We start from the raw sequence: 22568 nt of genomic DNA, 5'->3' as shown, positions 1-22568 counted from the left end.
CGTCAAGCCGAGCGGGGGCCCGCAGGCACCCTTTTAGGTCAGGCCTCCGGGTGGAGGTCGCGGCGCCCGCGGCCGGACTCGTTTACATTTGAATTTCCCTGAACGGTCAGCAGCAGGAGGCGGCGCGGACCCGCCCCGGAAACCTCGGGCTCTTTCCCGCCATTTGCAGGCCCGGCCCTTCCAGGGGTCCCCAGGGGGAGAGCACGAGCTCCCGCGGGCTCTGGGCTCCCGGCTGAGGAACGAGCAGTTCGGGGCGCCCCTCCCCGCCACGCCCAAGCCCGAGAGCGAGGCCGACGGTTGCCCCGGGGTCAGATTTTGAATTTCCAGGCCGAGCCCCCTCCGCGAGTCGCAGGGGCGCGCCGCCCGCTCGCCATTGGCCGGCGGCGGTCACGTGGGGGGCCCCGCCATGTTGCGGAGCGCGGCCCGTGCCACCTCCGCCCCCCGCGCCTCGCCTCCTGCCCGCCTCTCGCCGCCCTCCTCCCAGGCCCGCCCGCCGCTCGGAGAAGCTCGAGAGGAAACAAAGTGCAGCGGGCGGGAGCCTCGCGTCCGCGGCGTGCACCCTCTCGGCCTCCGGGCTGCCCCGGCCTCTTCCCGCGCGCGTCGGCGAGTGTGCGTGTGCGCTTACAAAGAGCGTCTAGCCGGCGATCGCCCTCTCCGCGGCCCTCCCGCTTCGCTCTTTGTGCGGTAGCCGCCGCCGCCGCCGCCATCCCAGCTGCCCTCGGTCCCCGGCCTGCGGTTTGTACCTTCGATCCCGCCGCCCCGCCATGGCGACCGCGACCCCCGCGCAGCAGCGGGCGGGCAGCCGCGTCAGCGCCCCCTCCACGCCGCTCAGCCCCACGCGCATGTCGCGGCTGCAGGAGAAAGAGGAGCTGCGCGAGCTCAACGACCGACTGGCGGTATACATCGACAAGGTGCGCAGCCTGGAGACGGAGAACAGCGCGCTGCAGCTGCAGGTGACCGAGCGCGAGGAGGTGCGCGGCCGGGAGCTCACCGGGCTCAAGGCTCTCTACGAGACGGAGCTGGCCGACGCGCGCCGCGCCCTCGACGACACGGCCCGAGAGCGCGCCAAGCTCCAGATCGAGCTGGGCAAGTTCAAGGCCGAGCACGACCAGCTGCTGCTCAAGTGAGTACGGACTCGATCGTCAACTTCGCTTGGCTCTCGGGACGCCATCGGGAGCCGGGCTCCGGGGAAGCGACAGCACAGGCCGGGTGCCTCGTCCTTCCGAAAGGGACAGGGCCCTCGTGTCTTGAAAGCAGAGGAGAGGGATCTAGTGATTTAGAGTTGAACGGGGGTGTCATGGAGAGGTACTCGAGTTGTGGAGACGGTGGGGTTGTAGCGATAATTTCTAGGTGGTTGGGTTCAATGCGGGGCCTGGGACTTGACCCCGGGACCCCATATCCTCCCCCATCTGCAGGCCCCGGGTGCGGGGAGCTGATGCCACTGCGCGCGCTCGAGTGCGCGCCCCGGTTTCCGGCGGGTGGGAGACAAAGCATCTGGTGGGTTTGCTGGACTAGGGCGGCTGGGCCGGGTGGACTCGCCAATCGCCAGAAGAATGAATGAGTTCTAGGCGGGCGGAGGAAGGGGAGGGACGGGCCCCGAGCGTCCGCGGCTCCCGGGGGTGGGTCTTGCTTTGGCGCGCTCAGTCTCGGCCCTGTGACATTTTGCCAGCTATCTGCGCCCTGCCTTCACGACGCGGGAAGGGCGGGGACTGAGCTGCACGCCTTTGGCCTAGGGCTAGCTGGGTTTCCAAGCTGGAGAGTTTGCTTTGCGGTAGGATGTCCTCTGGTGGCGCCCGGGTCCTGGGTACTCTGCGCCCCAGATTCCTTTAACTGGGCTTTCCGTAGGCCACGACCGTCAAGCCTCTGACTCGCGAATCGCCCATCCCGCCCCGGTAGCGCTGTCTTCCCTGCTTCAGTCCTCCGGTAGAATAATGCTTTTCCTAGAGACGGTACTGCGGACCCACACCGCGCATACCTGCCGCCTGTGGTGCTGTCACTGTGCCACGGAAAATGTGTTTGAGTGAGGAAGAGCTTGTAATCCCGATGGGGACTGAGTTTTCAGACCCGGGTACATCTTTGTTGTCCTGTCCTTGATTTTCTGATGGGTAAAATGTGTGACTCAGTTGTATGCAACAAGTGCTGGCGTCACGTTACAGATTTGCTGCATTTCAGTCTGGAATTTACGATCCTTTTGCCACCGCCAACTGATATGTTTGGGAGGTGTCTGATTCAGACTTTGACCACTTGCCCCGGGATATCTTTGTGTACGTATCTCTCATTTCCCTGACTCGTTACTTTTCTTTGGGAGTGTGCACCTTATCAGATATTTAAAAATGACTTGTAAAAGCGTGAGTGGTAACAATAAAACAGTGTATAGGCTGGTTTAAAATGAACATTTACATTTTTCCGATACAAGACGGTTCTCTGTTCTCCAGGCTAGCCTGCAGCTCTTGGGCTTGCCCATCTATTACAGCATGTCTTTCCTGCCTCTCTCATTAATTTAAGTGTATGGTTGTTTTGCCCTCGTGTGTCTGCACCGCGTGTATTCCTGGTAGAGGCCAGAAGAGGGTGTTGGATCCTTTGGAACTAGAGTAACTGACTTAAATAAGCCACCACGTGGGTGCCGGGAATGGAACTTGAGTCCACCGGAAGGGCATCCACCCTTCCTAGAAGTTAGCTGCTTCTAACCGCTGAGCCATCTCTCCAGCCCTGATTGTTTTTTTGACACTGAATCTCAGTGTGTAGCACTGGATGGCCTGGAGTTCCCTGTAGACCAGGCTGGTCATCAAATCATAGTGTTCCACCTGCCTCTGCCTTCTAGCTGCAATTAAAGGCGTGCCTACTATGCCCAGAGCTCTTTTGTACCCCCCCACCCATTTCCCACCTCTTTTTTGAGACCGGTTTTCAGTTGCTGAAACTGGTCTTCTACTCTTGAACTTAAGCAGTTCCACCTTGCCCTTCTTCAGTGTTGGTGCTAAGGCCCAATGCCTGTCCTGGCAGCCACAACCTTTAATTTCTGTGTCTTGGATTTACCAACACTTGGGGTCATCTTTTGAAATAATCATTCATTCACTGATACTGTTTTCTCTTTATCTTCCTCTTTTTTTTTTTTTTTTTAAAGACAGGACCTCAACTATGTAGTCCTGGCTAGCCTTCCCTTGCCTTAGTGCTGGGATTAAAGGTGCTCCTCACCTTCTTCTGATATTTTTTTACCGCATTTCTTCAAAGTTTAGATGTCAGTGCTTGTAGAACTTGGCGACTGTGGGGCTGGAGAGATGGTTGGAGCACTGACTACTCTTCCAGAGGACCTGGGTTCCCAGCCCCCACATGGCAGCTCACAGCTGTCTGTAAGTCCAGTTCCTGGGGAATCCCACACCCTCAGATAGACATACATGCAGGCAAAGCACCAGTGCACATTGCAAAGAAAACAAAAACTTGGCGATTATTAGTGCATCACTAGAAAGAAAAACAAAATCAGGGCCAGCCCGTGTCTTGGACCCATTCTCAATTTCAGAGATAGTAAAGTGTTACATAGATCAAACATCTGGTATGTACCAGTTACTGTTTTGTGTATTGAGGTCACGGATTAAAAAAAAAACAATTTTCTAATTTTAGGGTGCAGTGGGAGAGACCACACAGCAAATAAACAAAAATTGTCTTGTGTGGTCTGAGGCATTTTGATGCTGGGGCTCTGATAATCTTTCCAGAGGATACCATTGGAGGTTTGCTACACAGTAGTAATACTGCCACCTGGTGGACTGTAGTTGTAAATGTTATGGACCAGTCACATGTTGGCTTCAGCAGGATGAAAAAATGAAAACAGCATAGGATTATTTCTGTATCTTAGAACATATGGTATAATTTAGGTGATAAACAATGAAAGGAGAATAAAGTTGAGCAGCAAAGAATTGTCTAAAGATGACAATTGGAAATGATCTTTCGTGGTGTCTTGGGTATATGTCCTTTAGATTTGTGTCACAGCACATAGACTTCAAAGGTCAGGACCAGGTGCATCTCTGACATCACAGTTCTCCACTCCAACACTCCAGTGGTAGTGTCCTTTTATTTGGACTTTGTCGTGTCCTGTGTAGCTCAATAATGGCATTAATTTTATTTTGTTTTGTTTTTGAGATAGGATCTCTCTCACTATATACCCTTGGCTGGCTGGGAACTCACTGTGTAGAACAGTCTGACTGACTGAACTTACAGAGATCTATATACCTCTGCTTCCCAAATGCTGGGATCAAAAGGTTTGCACGATCACACGCATCCTGATTATTATTTTTAATTTGTGGGTAGGGATTGTGGGTGTGCATCCTAGGGCTAGTGTAAGGGGGTCAGAGGACAATTCTGTGGGCCCCAGTACCCCGTCTACTTTTCCATGGAGTTTTGAAGATCCACTCTGGGCAGCCAGGCTTCCTAACAAGCTCCTGCATCCGTCTGAGCCATCCCACCAGCCCACGGTTTTCCCTTTGAGATCAGGCCTCACTGTGTCACCTTGGCTGACCTGGAACTCTATGTAGAAGGGACTGGCCTCAGACTGACTGGCCTTAGCCTTCCAAACGCTGAGATTAAAGGCTTGTGCCACCATGCCCAGTACAGGCTGTCTTTATTGGTGTCCAGTGAGAGGGATAATATTAGCAGAGTAACCCATCATCCTTTAAATGAGTTACCTTCGAACAATAAAGGAAGTGTAATTTGGAAGATGAAAAGGAAGGATTGTTTTATTGTTGGTTTGAGTCCGTTTGGTTCTTGAACTTGTTTAAAAATAATAAGTGAACTTTTTTTTTTTTGGTTTTTTTAAGACAGGGTTTCTCTGTAGCTTTTGGAGCCTGTCCTGGAACTAGCTCTTGTAGACCAGGCTGGCCTCGAACTCACAGAGATCTGCCTGCCTTTGCTGGGATTAAGGGTGTGTGCCACCACCGCCCAGATTTTTTTTTTTAAGGATTTATTTATTATGGATACAACATGTCTGCCTGTATGCCAGAAGAGGGCACCATATCTCATTATAGATGGCTGTGAGCTATAATATGGTTGCTGGGAATTGAACTCAGGACCTCTGGAAGAGCAGTCAGTGCTCTTCACCTGTCTGAGCCATCTCCAGCCCATATGTACACTTTTATTTTGAGCCAGTGTTTATGGAGTAATTACCATTTAGGCAAACATATATTAAGGAAGCAGTTGTAGTGTGGTCTCAAAAAAAATCACCTTTTGGTTCCTTAATGTATAGCAATGCCTTACTCAAGAGTTGGGTCCAGGTGTTGTGGGCACCTGACTTGGCTGCCCTTGGAAGGCTGAGACTGGAAGGGTGCAAGAGTGACGTCAGCCTGAGTTACTGACAGAGACTTGTTTCAAAAAGTCTCTCAAATCAAAAACCTGAACACCCTCTTGCCAAACCAAACCAAATTCCAGAAGCATTCATGAAAATTCTTGGTGCTCTTGGAATCTGGTAACTGCTTCTCTACCCACAGCCTCAGGCAAGCTAGTCTAGGCATACAGCCATTACTTCAGTACACCTGGGACAGGCCTTTAACACGCGGGCTTTGATGGCTAAACCTTTCAAAAGGATGTGAAAGTCCAGGGAACAGCCCTAAGAAATTAGGCTGTCCAAACCTTTCTTTCCTTTGTTTGCAAAGAAAGATAGAAAGATACCTGTTGGAATTGTTGGTATAATTTAGGTTATAATGCAATCTTTTGGAGTACTCGGTTTCAAGGAAGTAAACATAGGATGGAAGATGAAGCACAATTTACTATGTTGTCCTTTTCCTCTTTGAAGTCACTGGTTTGGTGTGCTCTTTCATTTGCCTAGATATTACCTCTGATATGTCCTGTAACTCCCTACAATACCCGAGTTAAAGGTCTACCGTGCACACACGGTAAGAATGAGCCCAGTTATTAGCTGGTGACAGGTGTCTATTTCTAGGCTCCAAAGATGGCCACCAACCAGTGTACCCCTCTCTTTTAGTATTCTATGATAAAGAGACTATGCTTTGGCTATTATCTTTGGGGACTTAAAAATGTTTTCAGGGTTGACTAGAGGGCTCAAAAAGTAAAAGGGGTTGCTGCCAAAGTCTGACCTTAGTTCCATCCACGGCAGGAGAGGACCGGCCCTTGAGCTGGCTTCTGGCCTCCACTGATAGGCAATGGTACACGAGCATCTGTGAGCATACACACATACAGTAATAAAATTAAAAACGATACAAGAGAAATGAAAAAACAGATGAACACCAAGCAGGAAATTTAAACCAGCCATCTGTCTCCTAGAATTAAGTCTGAGAACCCAGTGATTCATATTTGTGATCCTTGTACTTAGGCCGAGAGGCAGGAGGATCACTTGAGTTCAAGGAAGGGTTGTGTTGCAGAGTGAGAGCTTGTACCAGGATAACAAACCGCGGCCAGTGACGTGGCTCAGCAGGTAAAGGCACTTAGTTCTTCCTGAGTTTGCTCCGCAGAAAACAGACTCAAGTTGTTCTCTGATTTACCCCTGACCCCCACCTCAATAAAGCATATTAAGAGATGGAGAAGAGTTGTGAATAATTGTGTGTGACAGAAAAGAAGTTTATGATATAGGCAAGTAATTTTTTTATTATCCATTTTATTTTTTTATTTTTTTTACATTTATTTATTTATTAAAGATTTCTGCCTCCTCCCCACTACCGCCTCCCATTTGCCTCCCCCTCCCCCGGCAAGTAATTTTTTTATTTAAGTTTATTTAATTGATTTTATTGAACTCCACATTTTTCTCTGTTCCCCTCCCTTCCTCTCCCCTTCTCTTCAACCCTCTCCCATGGTCCCCATGCTCCCGATTTACTCAGGAGATCTTGTCTTTTGTCTTTTTCTACTTCCCATGTAGATTAGATATATGTATGTCTCTCTTAGGGTCCTCACTGTTGGCTAGGTTCTCTGGGATTGTGATTTGTGGGCTGGTTTTCTTTCTTTCTTTCTTTTTTTTTTTTTTCTTTTTTTTTTTGGTTTTTCGAGACAGGGTTTCTCTGTGGCTTTGGAGCCTGTCCTGGAACTAGCTCTGTAGACCAGGCTGGTCTTGAACTCACAGAGATCCGCCTGCCTCTGCCTCCCGAGTGCTGGAATTAAAGACGTGTGCCACCATCGCCCGGCTTGTGGGCTGGTTTTCTTTGCTTTATGTTTAAAACCCACTTATGAGTGAGTACATGTGATAACTGTTTCTGTGTCTGGGTTACCTCACTCAAAATGATGTTTTCTAGCTCCATCCACTTGCCTGAAAATTTCAAGATGTCATTTTTTTCTGCTGTGTAGTACTCCATTGTGTAAATGTACCACATTTTCCTTATCCATTCTTCGATTGAGGAGCATTTAAGTTGTTTCCAGGTTCTGGCTAAGACAAACAATGCTGCTATAAACATAGTTGAGCACATGTCCTTGTGGTATGATTGAGCATCCTTTGGATATATACCCAAAAGTGGTATTACTGGGTCTTGAGGAAGGTTGTTTCCTAATTTTCTGAGAAATTGCCACACTGACATCCAAAGTGGCTGCACCAGCTTGCACTCCCACCAGCAATTCAGAAGTGTTCCTTTTTCCCCAAAACCTCTCCAGCATAAGTTGTCATCAGTGTTTTTGATCTTGGCCATTCTTACACACGTAAGATGGAATCTCAGAGTTGTTTTGATTTGCATTTCTCCGATGACTAAAGATGTTGAACATGTCCTTTAGTGTCTTTCAGCCATTTTAGATTCCTGTGTTGAGAGTTCTCTGTTTAGGTCTGTACTCCATTTTTTTTATTGGATTATTTATTCTTTTGATGACCAGTTTCTTGAGTTTTTTGTATATTTTGAGTTCTTTGTATATCTGTCTGATGTGGGGTTGGTGAAGATCTTTTCCCATTCTGTAGGCTGACATTTTGTCTTGTTGACTGTGTCCTTTGCATTACAGAAGCTTCTCAGTTTCAGGAGGTCCCATTTATTAATTGTTTCTCTCAGTGGCTGTGCTGCTGGGGTTATATTTAGGAAGTGGTTCCCTGTGCCAATGCGTTCAAGTGTTACTTCCCACTTTCTCTTCTATGAGGTTCAGTGTGGCTGACTTTTATGTTGAGGTCTTTGATCCATTTGGAGGCTAGTAATGTTTTATTACACTTTTCCGGTGCACTTTTTACATGGCGGTCAATGTGTTCAGTGCCATGAGTAAGCATATTTTAAAGGTGTGACAGGATAACTTGTACCGGCCCTGTCGTTTGCTATGACCAAAGAGAGAAACTTTGTACTGACTGAAGCCAGCCAATATCTCAGGCCAGACTGCCATGTCCATCCAGGAGCCTTCTGGCAGTGTCAGGTTACTGGTGGTTACATGTTGCCTAATTTGCTGGTTAAGTATTAGCCACTGGGTAAAGGCATGGCAGTTTTACTAACATTTGGTCCTAGGAGCAGTGGCTAAGTTTCTGGAAGTTGATTCTAATTCTTGGCATTTTATGTTTATGATGCTAACAGCAAAATTTTCTGTCTACCCTGGAATTAAGTTTGAATTAATGTCATTTGTGCTAGGCTTTGGCTAACCCGCTTGCTTGGTCTTTTAAAAATGTCCTGTTCTGATGCTTTCACTTCATTTAGATCTGTTGCTGTAGATCGAGTCAGGGAACTTTGGCTGCTGATGGAGCAGCTGCTCTAATCAGCTGGTTCTGTAGGCAGAGGACAGACTGGAGGGCTAGTTAGCGTCTCTGGTAACGCTGGACAAAAGGCTCACTTCCCTTTGGTTCTGCGGTCAGACTGGACTGGAAGCTTTTCCACAGATCCCGTGGTGTAAGCTCTGCGATCACCCTGCTGGTGTAGGAAATGGGGCTCTGAGGTCGTTTTGTCTGGGGTTCTAGAGATGAATGGTTGGAGGTGCAGTGATGACTGCTCCGCTGTCGGACAGCCTGCTCTGGGCTCTGCACACTCTCATTTCATCGCACTGGTGTGGTCTCTATGACTCCGCTGGTTTCCTGACAGGAAGCAGTCTCCCAGAGCACTGACATCTGACATTTGGACGAGAAATCTTACAGGACAACTGGCTTCTAGGGCCCACAGGTTGCTGCTTTTGGCAGTGGTACCTACCAGCTGTGTGGTTTTCATGGTGCTGGTAGTTTGGGATTTGTCAAGAGGGTACAGTGATTTAAATGCTCTTTGAAATACTGAAGGTGTCCTTTGCTTATAAGTAGGTGAAGATGGTGCTGGAGAGGTGGCTCCGTGGTTAAGTGACTTATTGCTCCTCCAGAGACTCAGCTCTACCCCTACCCACCTCAGGTGCCTTACAAGCACCTGTGACTCCCGCTCTTGGGAATCTGACACCTGCTTCCTAGGCACCCTCACTTCTGTGCTCATACTCAGACACATACATCTTTTAAAGAACTTAAAACTTAAAATGCTTTTATGTGTATGGGTATTTTGCCTGCACATATGTCTTTGCACCACATGCCTTTTTGTTGCCTGTGGAGGCCAGAAGAGGGCGTTGTATCTCCAGGACCTAGGAGTATAGATTGCTGTGAACTGCTCTGTGGGTGTTGGTGGGAACCCTGGCCTGAGCTCTGAGCAGCCAGTGCTCTTAACCACTAAGTCATTGCTCCATTCCCAAATAAAATAAATATTTTTTTTTCTAAGAAATGGGTGAAAGTAAATTAGTAAGCTTTCTTTTCTCCTTTGTACAAAGCTGCTGTCCTATTTTACTTGATGCCTTAATAATTTAAGAGAAATTAATGCCTCTCTAAATCTTTAATCCCTGTAACAGAAATGTGGCTCCATTTTGTACTGAGCACCCACTGGAACAGATCCGTGTGCTAAGTCTTTGCAGCAGGTGGTGGGAACAGAGCAGGACACTGTCCCCATTATCACGTTGCATACGGTCTAGAGTGGGATCCAAAAGCCAGCATTGCAGTACTGTGGTACCGTGAAGTGCACTAGTGTAGGCAATAAGCGCTACGACACCTGGTGCTCTAGAGAAACGTGGCTGCTGCCTAAGGCTCAGTAGGAGTCAGGGGAGGAGGTGATGTCTAAGTATTGAGTTCCTTTTTCAATAGAAAAAAATAAGGTGCAGTTGCCCTGAGTACCAGAAATTCATATAACTAAGGTAATGGGGAGGATTGCATCTTAGTTCTGAGGGACCTCTTACAAGAGTGACATGGATCTGGCTGTGTTAGCACAATAAAAAGACAAGGGCTCATGGGACACTTGGAAGTAAGGAAAGTAGCCCTTGGACCTGAGGTTGTCAGGCACGAGAGAAAGTGGATCTAAGAGATTCGGGTGGGCATAGGGTTTAGGAAGGAGTCTAGGGTGACCACTGCATAGGGTCGTGTCAACCAGGGATGACAGGTTGCTAGTGAAGGAACTGTTCTGAAGGGTCCTGCCTGGGTAGTGACAAGTTAGTGGTGCTTGTTTGGCTTTGAGGTGGAGATGTCAGCTGGCATTTAGAGTTCTGAGGTACTGGAGGTGAGGTAGAGGGTGGGGGAGACTCAGTGGAGATGCTTTGTAATATCAGAGAAAAAGAGTTGTCATTGAACTAGATGGGGTGGGGAGTGGTTAAGGCCTAAAGCCTGTCTATTGTCTTTGGTGCCTGAGAGATGGCTTTTGTTGTGGGGGAAGCCTGGTGTCGGTTGAATGTAGGGGAACAAAGGCAGCTGAGAGGGCACAGACCATGGTTTAACCCACAAGAACCTCGGCAGCGAAGGGAAGAGGACTTTAAGTTTGCTGCTGTGTTGGTGCTTGAACCAGAGCCTTGTACTCGGCGGGGCAGCCGGGCAAGTGCTGTGTGGGAGATATCTGTGTGTGTGCACGTTCCTTATATGATGTGTGTGTAGGTTCCCACCCTGCCCCCTCCCCCAGTAGTCCTGGCTGTCCTGGAACTCGCTCTGTAGATCAGGTTGGACTTGAACTCGCAGAGATCCGCCTGTCTCTGCCCTCAAGTGCTGGAATTAAAGGCGTGTGCCACCACTGCACCCCAGGCGTATGTGGGTACTCTTGTCTGTGCATGCACTGGCAGAGACCAAAGGGAAAGTTCTAAGGCTTGAGGCATCCTGCTCTGTTCCTTCTTACTCCTTTTGAGACTCTCTTTGACTCAACCTGGAGCTATGCTGGTGGCTAGCAAGTCCCAGTGACCCCTCATCCTGTGTGCCCCACCTCCACGGGTACTGATACAGGTGTGTGCAGCTGTCAGTGTGCTGGAATCTGAACTCTGCACACCAAGCACTCCTTCCTACTTACTGAGTCATCTTTCCAACCCTCAGGAGAGATTCTTCTTTCATAATTATTTATTAAAATTTGTTATTTTAATAATTATTTATTAAAATTTTGCCTATATGTATGTCTGTGGAGGGCGCCAAAGCCTGGAGTTACAGACAGTTGTGAGCTGCCATGTTGGTGCTGGGAATTGAATCCAGGTCTTCTGGAAGAACAGTCAGTGTTCCTAACTGCTGAGCTATCTCTCCAGCCCCTCTTTTATTTTTTATTTATTGTGTGAATGTTTTGTTTGCATATGTGTCTGGGCACTACATTAGTGCCTGGTGCCTTTAGAGACCAGAAGAGGGTGTTGTGTCCCTTGGGTGTAGATGATTGTGAGCTGCCTTGTGTATGGTGCTGGCATTGAACCCGGGTCCTCTCGAAGAGGACAGCAAGCACACATGAAGTGGTCTTGAGCAAATTGGGACTTGTTGCTCTACCTAAGTAAGGCTCTTCCCTTGGTGGACTGGCTCCCTGCTGTGTGTCTCCTCCACAGTGTGTGTTTCATCCGATTGACGCATATCTGACTTGATGTCTACTAACGTGAAAGCCAGTCTGAAACCTTTCCTTTACCAGGTTCCCACTCACTGGGCTCACCGCCGATTTAGTCAGGGAACTCTTCCCCTGACTTCTGATTCAGACTTGTGATGCGTACCTTGAAAACAAGAAAACAAGCCACAATGACCATCCGAGGTGTGCCATGTGTGTATGCTTGTCCATGTATGTGAGTGTAATTTAAGATTACCTTCCTTGGCCGGGCGATGGTGGCGCATGCCTTTAATCCCAGCACTCGGGAGGCAGAGGCAGGCGGATCTCTGTAGGTTCGAGACCAGCCTGGTCTACAGAGCTAGTTCCAGGACAGGCTCCAAAGCCACAGAAAAATCCTGTCTCGAAAAACCAAAAAAAAAAAAAAAAAAAAAAAGAAAAGAAAAGATTACCTTCCTTTTCACTTCTGGTCTTTACATCCATGTGTGAATTGCATTATTGACTGGGTGCTATGTAGTGGCGTTGATCTCTTCCATTCTGCTTTGCCAGCATATCTTCCGTAGTCTAGAATTTGGTAGGACCACTTAGATCATCACCTTTGAAGTATTCCTCATGCTCTCTTGGAAATGCTTCTGTGCTGTTGGCTCATGTGACTAGTAGATAGAGAAATGATTTTATATAATTAGTACATAGTTAGCTCTCTACATCGAGGTTCAACTGGAAGTAAAACTCGCATCCATATAAATGTGTAAGGACTCTTGCCCTTATTCACCAAATATAGTAGAGCAGTGGTTCTCAGCCTTCCTAATGCTATGACCCTTTAATACAGTTCCTCCTGTTGTGACCCCAACCATAAAGTTATTTTCTTTCTGCTTCATATGAAGCTGTAATCTTGCTGCTGTTATGAATTGTAATGTAAATATCTGTGTTTTCTGATGGTCTTAGGAGACCTCAAAGGGGTCACAACCCACAGATTGAAAAACCACTATAGTAGAACTTTTTCATGGTATTCATATAGCCTTAAGTGTTATAGGTAATCTAGAATGCTTTAAAGTATGGAGGAGAATATTTGTAGATTTTATATATATATATATATGTATAATATCACAAATTATATCATGTACTACTTTAGAAGAGGACGTTACTGGCTTTAGATACTTGTGTAAGGAACAGTATCTTAACTGATACTGATGAGAAATGTTCCGTAGTTCAGTTCCAGTCTCATTTATTCTTTTCCTATTTTGATTTGTTTGAATTGCTTTGCTTCTTACTGGATTCTGCGCATTTGTCAATAATGGTTTATTCTACTATTAGTGATCCTAGCAGCTCGTAGCGTGCATAACGCGTTGTACTCTTTGCCTGTGCCAGAGGAGACCCTTGCTGGTGGGAATTGTTCTTACAGGATTATTGGGTATTTTGTGTAGTATACTTACTTTAATTGCAGGGAAGTTCGTTAGGTTTCCTGATGAGAAATATTGTGGCTCATGTCCTTTCCCCCTTCACACAGTTTTGAAAATGGTCAGTAACGGTGGAGTAAACTCATGTTATCATGAAACTTGAGCCTATTAGGAAATAGGACTATTTGGTTTTAGGAAAGCAGATTTGTTTATTTTGGTAACTTGGTCTTTGTCTCTAGTTGGCCTTGACCTTGAGCAGTCCTGCTTCAGCCTCCTGAGTGTAGGATTGTTGGCCTGACTGGCAATGAAGACTATTATAGGCATAAATTTCTTCTCTCTCTCTCTCTCTCTCTCTCTCTCTCTCTCTCTCTCTCTCTGTCGTAAAGTCTGGACTGTGTGGATTCTGAGCTCTGATATTATTTGTTGTGTGAGTGAATGGGCCAGTGTTTGGAGTGCAGCTGCCCTCTACGGCTGTTCCGAAGAGCCCTCTGGGAATTAGAACAGGAACAGCCTAGAGTGCAGGGCCACTGTGACTTGGTTTCCAGCCATTTAAACATTCTCTTTTTTATGTGCTGCTGCACCTGGTGGTGTGCACCTTTAATCCCAGCACTGGGGATGGGGGAGGGGGACACAGACAGGCAGTTTCTGAGTTCAAGGCCAGCCTGGTCTACAAAGGGAATTCCAGGACAGCCAAGACTATACAGAGAAACCCTGCAAAACAACAAAAAGTCTTGTTTTGTGATAATTAGAAATAATAACTTTTTATAGAATAATTTAGATTACAGCTACAAGCGAAAAGTTATGTGTCCCCTTTATGCTCCAGAATTGTAGAGTGAGAATAGTCCTGTAATTTTCTCACTTAGCAAGCATCTTTCATCCTGTCCACATTTGTGCATATATGGCCTTGTGAAAGTCTTAGGAAGATTCCATGTACATTTAGTCTTTAGAAATGACCTTTTTCTCAGACAGTAGCTATTCTGCCAACCCAGACACCCGTGGTTTAGGTCTCATTGTTCACTCTTTTGTCGTTGGTTTTGAGTTGAGGTTTCCAGATGGAACTGTAGCAGGTCCTGAGCTTGCTCTGCACCGTAGGATGACCTTTTTAACCCGGGGAAGGTTAAAAATCTGTCAAAGCGCCGGGATTTCCTTCCTCCACACACTGGAGATCAATGATAGCTGGTCTTGATCTTGCCACCCACCTCCCCTGCCTCAGGCTCTTGAATATTAATGTTAGGGCGTGTATTTACTTGCCTGTGGAAGCCGGAGGCTATCCTCCTGTGTCCTAACTCAGGAGCTGTTGCTGGGTCTCACTGTTATCTGAGGCTTGCCGAGTAGTAGGCCAGGCTAGCTGACTAGTGAGCTCCAAGGATCTGTCCCCAGCACTGGCATTAGAAGTAACTCACTAGCCCCTTAATGTAACTTTTACACATGTCCTATAGTATGTGAAAAATCGTATAACAACGACAGATGTGCTTGAGAAAATAAAAATTGTAACACTCGTGTAAAAGGATCCCAATTTAGGCATTTTTCTCTGTCTTGACCTAAAGGTGCATAGATTCCTCCTCACCCATAGCTACACTGAATGGTTTAGAAATTGTTCATTCTTTGTAGTGTGTGACTGGTCAAACTAGAAATTTCACTTGGGTGAGCATTTATTTCTGTCAGGTGTAATACTAGAAGGGTAATCATTTCCTGACACCTAACTAAAGCTATTCTGTAATGAGCTTCTAATTACGTTCATTTAAGTGGGGGTACAAAGGAATTCCCTGTGTATAGTTGAGGCTGGCTTTGAACTCTGCATGTCCCACCCTTAGTGCTCCGTAGATGAGTGTCACTCACTACACCTTGCTTGTTATGATTTAAGTATTTGTTCCTAGAATTTGGCCTGATGATTTTTTTTGCTTTATACAAAACCTTGGTTCTCCTTTTAATTAGTCTATCTTAATTTTTTTCAAATGTTTATGGTGCGCAGCTAAGCATACCTGTGATCCCAGCATTTAGAGATGGAGGCAGGAGGATCAGGAGTTCAGTGCCAGACCTTTTCCTATATATAATGTTAAAGGCTAGCCTGACTATACTCATACTATGAAACGTCAAAAATGCCTTTGATCCTAGCACTTGGGAGGCAGAGGCAGCCACAAAGAAACCCTGTCTCAAAAAAAAAACAAAAAATAAAGGAGAAAAAAAGAAACTAATATATTAATATATAGGAAGAAAATACTGATATGGTTTAGGAAGAAAATTCTGATATGATGGACTTACTAGTTCATTTTTAAGTGGCCATTGTTATCAATATAGGCCTTGAATAATTTTCTGAACATCTATTGAGGTGTGTGTGTGTGTGTGTGTGTGTGTGTGTATGTGTGTGTGTGTGCGCGCATGCGTGACTTTGTAGCCTGGCTGGCCTGGAATTCATTTGCTGTATAGATTAGGCTGGTTCTGTCTCGCGAATGCTAGGATTGAAGATGTGTGCCCAGCTCCATTGAGCATTGTTTCCAGTAGTGCTGAAATTGTTTTAGTTGGAAAGACTGGTGTAGACAGAGTAGAGTATTCCTGGAAATGTAGGACACAGACAGGTGGTGATGGTCAGACACACAGTTCCAGAGCCCAATGTATCTGATGCTGAAGCCTGGGTTTCCATGATGATCTGAAAACAAGTCAAGGCTAAATAAAAACAACTCATTAAAACACCCTAAATACCCGCACATTCAGAGGTGGCAGTGCTGAGGAGCCCTGTGTGAGCACAGAACAAGGAAGCGCGTTGTCCTGTTGGTGCAGTTAGGGGCAGTTTCAGTTTAGTTCCCGGAGAGTGGGGCGTGTCCCCGGCTGCTATCTCTGTTGGGAAAGTACAGCTCCCGCAGGCGGCTGTTGGGCTCTCACATTTTAATGTGAGTGGACAATTGCCAGCTGATTGTTTCTTTAATGATGAGCTTAGACCTAGTTAATTGCTTACTGTTCCTGGTGAACTTGAAGTTCACTTGAAAGGAAAACTAACTCTGGATGGAAATTCTTCATCAGGATAGAGTACTAACTACAGTGGATAAAACAGCTTAGCTCTTGGATGCGGCTGGCTTTGGTTCCTGTGTGAAGTGTCTGAAGGAATGTTTTATGACTTGTTTTCAGTGGTGTGCATATTTATAGCATTAGATTCACGTGTTGAATTTAATTGAAAACTCTGATCTCTCTGAAGGTAGAAATGGTTTACTTAGGTTGGTCGGTAGCGCTGAACAGATCTGCAGTCAGGAGGATGTTTTGCAGCGCCGTCATTGCTACTGTCAAGTAACTTTGGGTTCCTGTCTAAGCTGACCCTGACAGTGTCAGGTGTCACACAACAGGTGATACTGTTGTTTTAGGATGCCAGCCGGCAGCTTCCGTGCTGCCCTGTGTGCTGATGCAGTTGGACTCTCCGCGCCATGTTTAGTGAATGAAAACTAAGAAAGCAGTTAGAAACCTGTGGGGAGAGGATGTCAGATGGCTAACTCACTGACTGGCCTCCACGTGCCCTTGGCATTGGCCACTCAGCTGACATAAAACTTCCTGACTGGCCCTCATCTGGAGATGGTTATAATCTTGAGAATGTTTTTATGAATCATAGGCATTGGCAGGGTGAGAGGGAGGGCAGTTAGGAAAGTGAATATCAGAGATGTAGAAATAGTGCCTTTTTTTTCTTAAAAGACATTTTATGTAGGGTGAAAGTCTTGGGAAGGTGTTATTTTGGTACTATAATTGCACTCTGGGCTTTGTGTATGACAGGCATGTACTGTCTTACTGAAATCTCCATGGCCTCAGAATCATTTAACATTTAACAAGACCATTGTTATCTACAGGATTTCTGTATAGGACATTCAGGAATGTCTCTACAGAGGCCTTGCCTTTCTTTGAGTCTTCAGTCTTGAGGGAGCTAAGTTTCCCACAGTACTGGGTCTGTGTCTCAGTGTTACATCAGTGTGCCTCATGTCCAGAGGTCCAGTGGGCTCCCCTCCCTTCATACGGGGGCTGGAGGCACCCGCATTTCCCTGTTGATGTTGGGGGTTGCAGGAGAAGAGGAGAACGATGCATGAACACAGCATTAGTTTGGGGGTGAAAGGTGCTTGGGTGCTATGGGATATTTTGATCACACCCTGAGACTTGCTAATAGAGTTACACCTTGAATTGGGAGGGGGTGGGGCCAGTGACTAGCCGACTGAATTGGCCATAGAGAAGCCAGCAATTTGGAAAGAGAAGACACTCAGGAAAGAAAGGTCAGGGACTTGAGTTTGGCACTTCCTTTTTGGTTCTGAGACAGGGAAGAGAGTCTCTTGTAGTGTCTCTGGCCATAAATATAAAGCAGGGTCAGCTAGTTGAAACTCAATCACTTTGGGCTAGCAGGTTTTCACCCTAGCCTTTGACTTCATCTTATTGATAAATAGAATAATAGAGACTTAATTTAAGCCTATATATATTGTGGCTGTGGGAGAGCCGGGGCTGCAGGATCCCCACCAGGCCATGGCCTGAATGGCTAGCAGTGTGCTGACTACAGGGTGCTGACTGCAGAGCTGTGGGGGCCATAGATGATAATCAAACTATCAGTAGATTTGTGTGTACCTGCTAAGCCAACAGAAAAACATCACTTGGGATATAAGAGCAGCTGCAGGGAATGTCTGCCACCAGTATCCATAGCAGGCACACCCACAAGTCCATCTCATTCTTTCACTAAAGCACCAGACTGCTACATTCATAAGCAAAATCCACTCTACCTAACTTGCCTAACTTGCTGTTTTAGGTAGCCTATACTAAATCCTCAGTAATGTTTGCTCAGTTAAATAGGTTTCCAAGTTCAGGAACTCGACTGAGCCTTCTGTTTCTAACTCTTATGTACCTGTGTGTAAGTGGCTGATGCAGGAGCCCTCCTTGAGGTCTGGTACGATACCTGTTTTCTTACTTCAGGGAAGATTATGGTGGCTTGCAGGGCAGATCTTGATTGAGTTGGTCTCAGAGTAAACGTGGTTCCTGTAACCAGAGGGCCATCACTTCACACTGATACTTTTGAGATTTATTTTATGTGTATGAGTGTGCCTGCATGTGTGTCAGTTCACCACATGGATGCCTGGGGCCCCCAGAGGTCAGAAGAGGGCCAGATTCCCAGAAACTGCAGTTACATAGTTAGGGAGTCACTCTGGGTACATGGAGGTGCTGGGAATAGAATCTGGGTTCTTTGCAAGAAGAACAAGTGCTCTTGACTCCTGAAAAATCTCGCAACTTCTAAAAATGTTGTTTTCATTTTCTTTTTTCTTTTTTTAAAAGGGGGGGGGGATATAACTTGTTTGGTAGAGTGCTTGCCTAATATATATGAAAGCTTGAGTTCTGTTCCCAGCATGCAGTAAACTGGTTGTGACTGTGTCTGTAATCTTAGCACTTTGAGGTGTAGGCAGGATGATCTAATTTCAGGGTTGTCCTTGGCTGTGTAGTGAGTTCTGGACTGATAACAGGCTACATGAAACTTGTCTCCAAAGAGTGATTTTCCCTTAGATCCTAGGTAGCATGATACATATTCAGCACTAGCCATTTTATGGTGGGATAAAATTGTGGCTTTTTCACAGGTCTCTACACGGGATTCCTGTGGGGACCCAGGGCTTGAATGAGCTCGTTTGGCTGTAATTCTCCAAGGTTGAATCCTTTTTAGAAAAGAGGTGTGTGACTGTCTGTCTATGTGCTCTTGAATGCAGAAGAGGGTGTAGCCCCTTGCAGCTGGGGTTCAGAGTCTGGAGCTCCTGATAGAGCAGCAAGTGAGCTTAACCGTCTCTCCAGCCCAAACAGGAGATTATTATTTGTTTTGTTTTAATTCAAATTTCAAACGGTTGCTTTGCCCCTTCTAGACTAGTTTCAGCTAAAGTCTGCCATCTTGTGGCCTTAAAGCATACAGGACTTGACAAAAAAAAAAAAGGTTCTGTTGGGGCTATATTTGTCATACCCCAATAATTCTCCTTGAATTATGCTTTCTTATTATTGAGTCAATTTATTTTTTGTTTTATTTTAATATTAGCAGTACTCCACTTTTAATTAAGAGCAAATATTTAGAATCTTGATATAGTGAAGGCTTTCCTGTGTAATTAATGGTAAATATTTATTTAATTGCAAACATTATGTCTTTTAAAATGTAATTGTTCACAATTATTCCCTGGGTTTGGTGGCACATACCTTTTATTTACTCTCCTAGCACTCAGAGGCAGAGAAAGGCCGATCTCTATGATTTTGACACCAACCTGATCTACATAGAGAGTTCCAGGTTAGTCAGGACTATACAGTGTGACTCCCTCCACCCCCATGGAATATCTATAAAGAACATTGCTTTCCAACATAGAACTCCATGTAATTAGGGAAATTTCAGATCACCTTATTAGAAGTAGAAGGTGCTTGCAATCCTTTTGGCATCAACAAGCAGTTGTTACTATCAAAGATTCTATGTAAGCTGGGCAATGGTGGCGCACGCTTTTAATCCCAGCACTCGGGAGGCAGAGGCTGGCGGATCTCTGGGAGTTCAAGGCCAGCCTGGTCTACAAGAGCTAGTTCCGGGACAGGCACTAAAGCTACAGAGAAACCCTGTCTTGAAAAGAAAAGAAAAGATTCTATGTGAATGAGTGTGTGCTGCATGATGTCTCTGCTGCATTTGTACCTAGAGCCGGTGGAAGCTGGGAGAGGGTGTCTGAGCTTTGGAACTGGACTTAACAGATAACAGATAATCATGTGGGTGCTGGGACCTGAACGTGTGTTTTCAGTAAGACCAGCAAATACTCTTTTCTTTGTTTTATTTTGCTTTTGTTTTTAGAGACAGGGTTTCTCTGTGTAACAGCCCTGGCTGGCCTGGAACTTACTCTGTAGACCAGGGTCGCCTCAAATGAACAGAGATCCTCCTGCCTCTGCCTTCCGAGTGCTGGGATTAAAGGTGTGTGTGTGTGTGTGTGTGTGTGTGTGCGTGTGTGTTGACAAGTGCTCTTAACTCTGAGCCATCTCTTTAGTCCCCAGAGACTGGGTCTTATGGGTTTCTTCTTCCCACAGTCATTGGTTAACATGTGATGTGGGAAACTGTTGTTCACCCAGAAGTCTCTGATCTGATGCTCCTGGGTAAGCTTCCGTGGCTTCAGTAAATTCAGGCGGCCAGTGTTAAATTGCCTTGATTTCTTCCTTAGGCAGGCAAGAGAAGGTTCCAAGGCAGGGCTTTGATGTTGTCTGTGCTTTTCTGCTATTACAGTTATGCTAAAAAGGAATCCGATCTTAATGGAGCCCAGATCAAGCTTCGAGAGTATGAGGCAGCCCTGAATTCTAAGGACGCGGCACTGGCTACTGCCCTTGGTGACAAAAAGAGTTTAGAAGGAGATCTGGAGGATCTGAAGGATCAGATTGCCCAGGTAAGATTCTGCCGCTGACCAGTGTTTGCCTGAGTGGTTGGCAGTCTTAAGCATGGACTGCGGATTTATTTCTTTAAATTTAAATTTTATTTTTTTTAAATGAACCCTCATTATGTTCTTTGGGGAAGCTACCATGGTAGCTTCTCATCACTTCTGGTCTGGCTTCTGCAGATCTTGCTGTTCTCTTGGGTACACCATCCTCTTCGCATTCAAAGCTTGCTTCATTATTGTACTAGAACATTGATGCGAGAAGGATTGCCCTCTGCCTCTCTGCTGAGGACTCGTCTGATAGGTGATCTGAGGTGACGTCCTGCGGTAGAGCCAGCAAATAACGGAGTTAAGATGAGATGACATGCTAGTAAACACTTGCAGGCGCTAATGCTTGCTGTTTCTTATCTGAAGTCAGTACCAGATTGCCTTAGAGTCTTTATCACTTTTCCCTATCACAGCTGGAAGCATCCTTGTCCGCCGCCAAAAAGCAGTTAGCAGATGAAACTTTACTGAAAGTGGATTTGGAGAATCGTTGTCAGAGCCTCACCGAGGACTTGGAGTTTCGTAAAAATATGTACGAAGAGGTAACTTACATATAAAGTTTTCTTTTTGAAGGAAACGAGGCTGGGCGTGGTCGCTCATCTGTAATCCTAGCACAAGAGAGTTAGTTTGAGGGTAGCCTGAACAAACAAGGGCAGGTGAGGTGTCTTTTGCTGCCCTCCCCAACAACCTGAGTTTGATCTCTAGAACCCACATTGTGGAAGGAGAAGCTGCTCCTGCAGACTGTCCCCTGGCCTCTGTGCGGTACAGTCACTTCTGTGTGACAGCCCCCCACTAAGTAAAGATAACAGCAAAGTATTATTTCTTTCCTATAAGGAAAAGATAGCTGATAAAGAGATGGTAGGTTTGGGGGATAGGAGACACTTTGCGGGTACCAGTGCTAAAAGCACTAAAAACTGAAGCCGCTGGATGCACAGCGCTAGGTCACCTCTGACAGGCTTTGTCACAGCTGGACCGTCAGAGATGCTTAAGCGACTGGGTCAGCTATGGCTGCCCAGCAGAATTCTTCAATTAGCAATTTAGAACCACAGTCTTTGATCATCTCACTGTTTAAAGATACGGAACCTGGAAGCTGGGCTCATGAGTCTGTTGTCAAGCTTTAGCGGTGCTGGAAGAAGCACCTCTGAGCTCACTGATGGCTGTTGGCTGGAGGCTGGAGGCATCAGTCCCTTGCCACTTGTCCTTTACACACGGTTTCTTAGGATGTGCTTTCTTCAGAGAGAGTGAACAGAACAAGGGAGAAGCCACATTCTCCTTTATTGACCTAACTGATGAAGTAATAGACCATTACTTCTGGTGCATTGTGGAGAAAGGGACTACATTAAGTCTGAACACCAGAGGATGAAATTATTAGTGGCTTTATTGAAATCTGGATACTCGCAATATTTATAGGTGTTTATATAAAACATGAGTAGCATTGACCATCCTTGCAGTGGTTGAAGGGTCAGCAATACAGCTGTGACCAGAAAGCTGTGTTTCCAGAGGGTTGAGGCAGATAGGCATGAATTAAGGAGGAAGGTAAGCCATTAAGGAGTCCAGTGTCTTTCAGAGGAGTGTGGTTGTGGGAATTTTTGCTAGCAGTGACTCTAAAGTTACTGTAGGAATTAGAAACAAGTTTGTTTTATTTAAATTAGAGAAAATAACAAGAATTGGTTCATCTTTGTAAGAACAATATTTAAGATTGGTATTGTTGGGACTGGAGACCTGACTCCATGCTTAAGAGTACCAGCTGCTCTTCCAGAGGTCCCAGGCTCAAGTCCCAGCATCCGTATGGTGGTTCTTAGTCATTCTTAACTCCAATTTCAGGGGCTTCATCTCCCTTTCTGACCCTCTTGAGCACAAGACTTGAAAGTAGTATATACAGGGGGCTGGAGAGATGGCTCAGTGGTTAAGAGCATTGCCTGCTCTTCCAAAGGTCCTGAGTTCAATTCCCAGCAACCACATGGTGGCTCACAACCATCTGTAAAGAGGTCTGGCGCCCTCTTCTGGCCTTCAGGCATACAGACAGAATATTGTATACATAATAAATA

At 46.1% G+C, this 22568-nt stretch overlaps 1 protein-coding gene across 1 annotated transcript in view; it reads left to right on the top strand.

Moving 5' to 3' along the window:
• The first annotated feature begins 432 nt into the window (after positions 1 to 432).
• Positions 433 to 22568, top strand: part of LOC121440617 (lamin-B1) — a 45157-nt gene continuing 23021 nt past the window's right edge. Inside the window, exons 1-3 of the mRNA XM_041641391.1 lie at positions 433 to 1123; positions 20331 to 20487; positions 20937 to 21062. Coding sequence (XP_041497325.1) covers positions 765 to 1123; positions 20331 to 20487; positions 20937 to 21062 — 642 coding nt within the window. The 5' untranslated portion in view covers positions 433 to 764. The remainder of the gene's footprint in view (positions 1124 to 20330; positions 20488 to 20936; positions 21063 to 22568) is intronic.

This window comes from Microtus oregoni, unplaced genomic scaffold (assembly GCF_018167655.1).
Source record: "Microtus oregoni isolate MIOR12 unplaced genomic scaffold, Mior012 000069F_ref0000032, whole genome shotgun sequence".
NCBI classification, from domain to species: Eukaryota; Metazoa; Chordata; class Mammalia; order Rodentia; family Cricetidae; genus Microtus; species Microtus oregoni.
The sequence above is the reverse complement of the archived record's forward strand: the minus strand, read 5'-3'. Positions and strand labels throughout refer to the sequence as shown.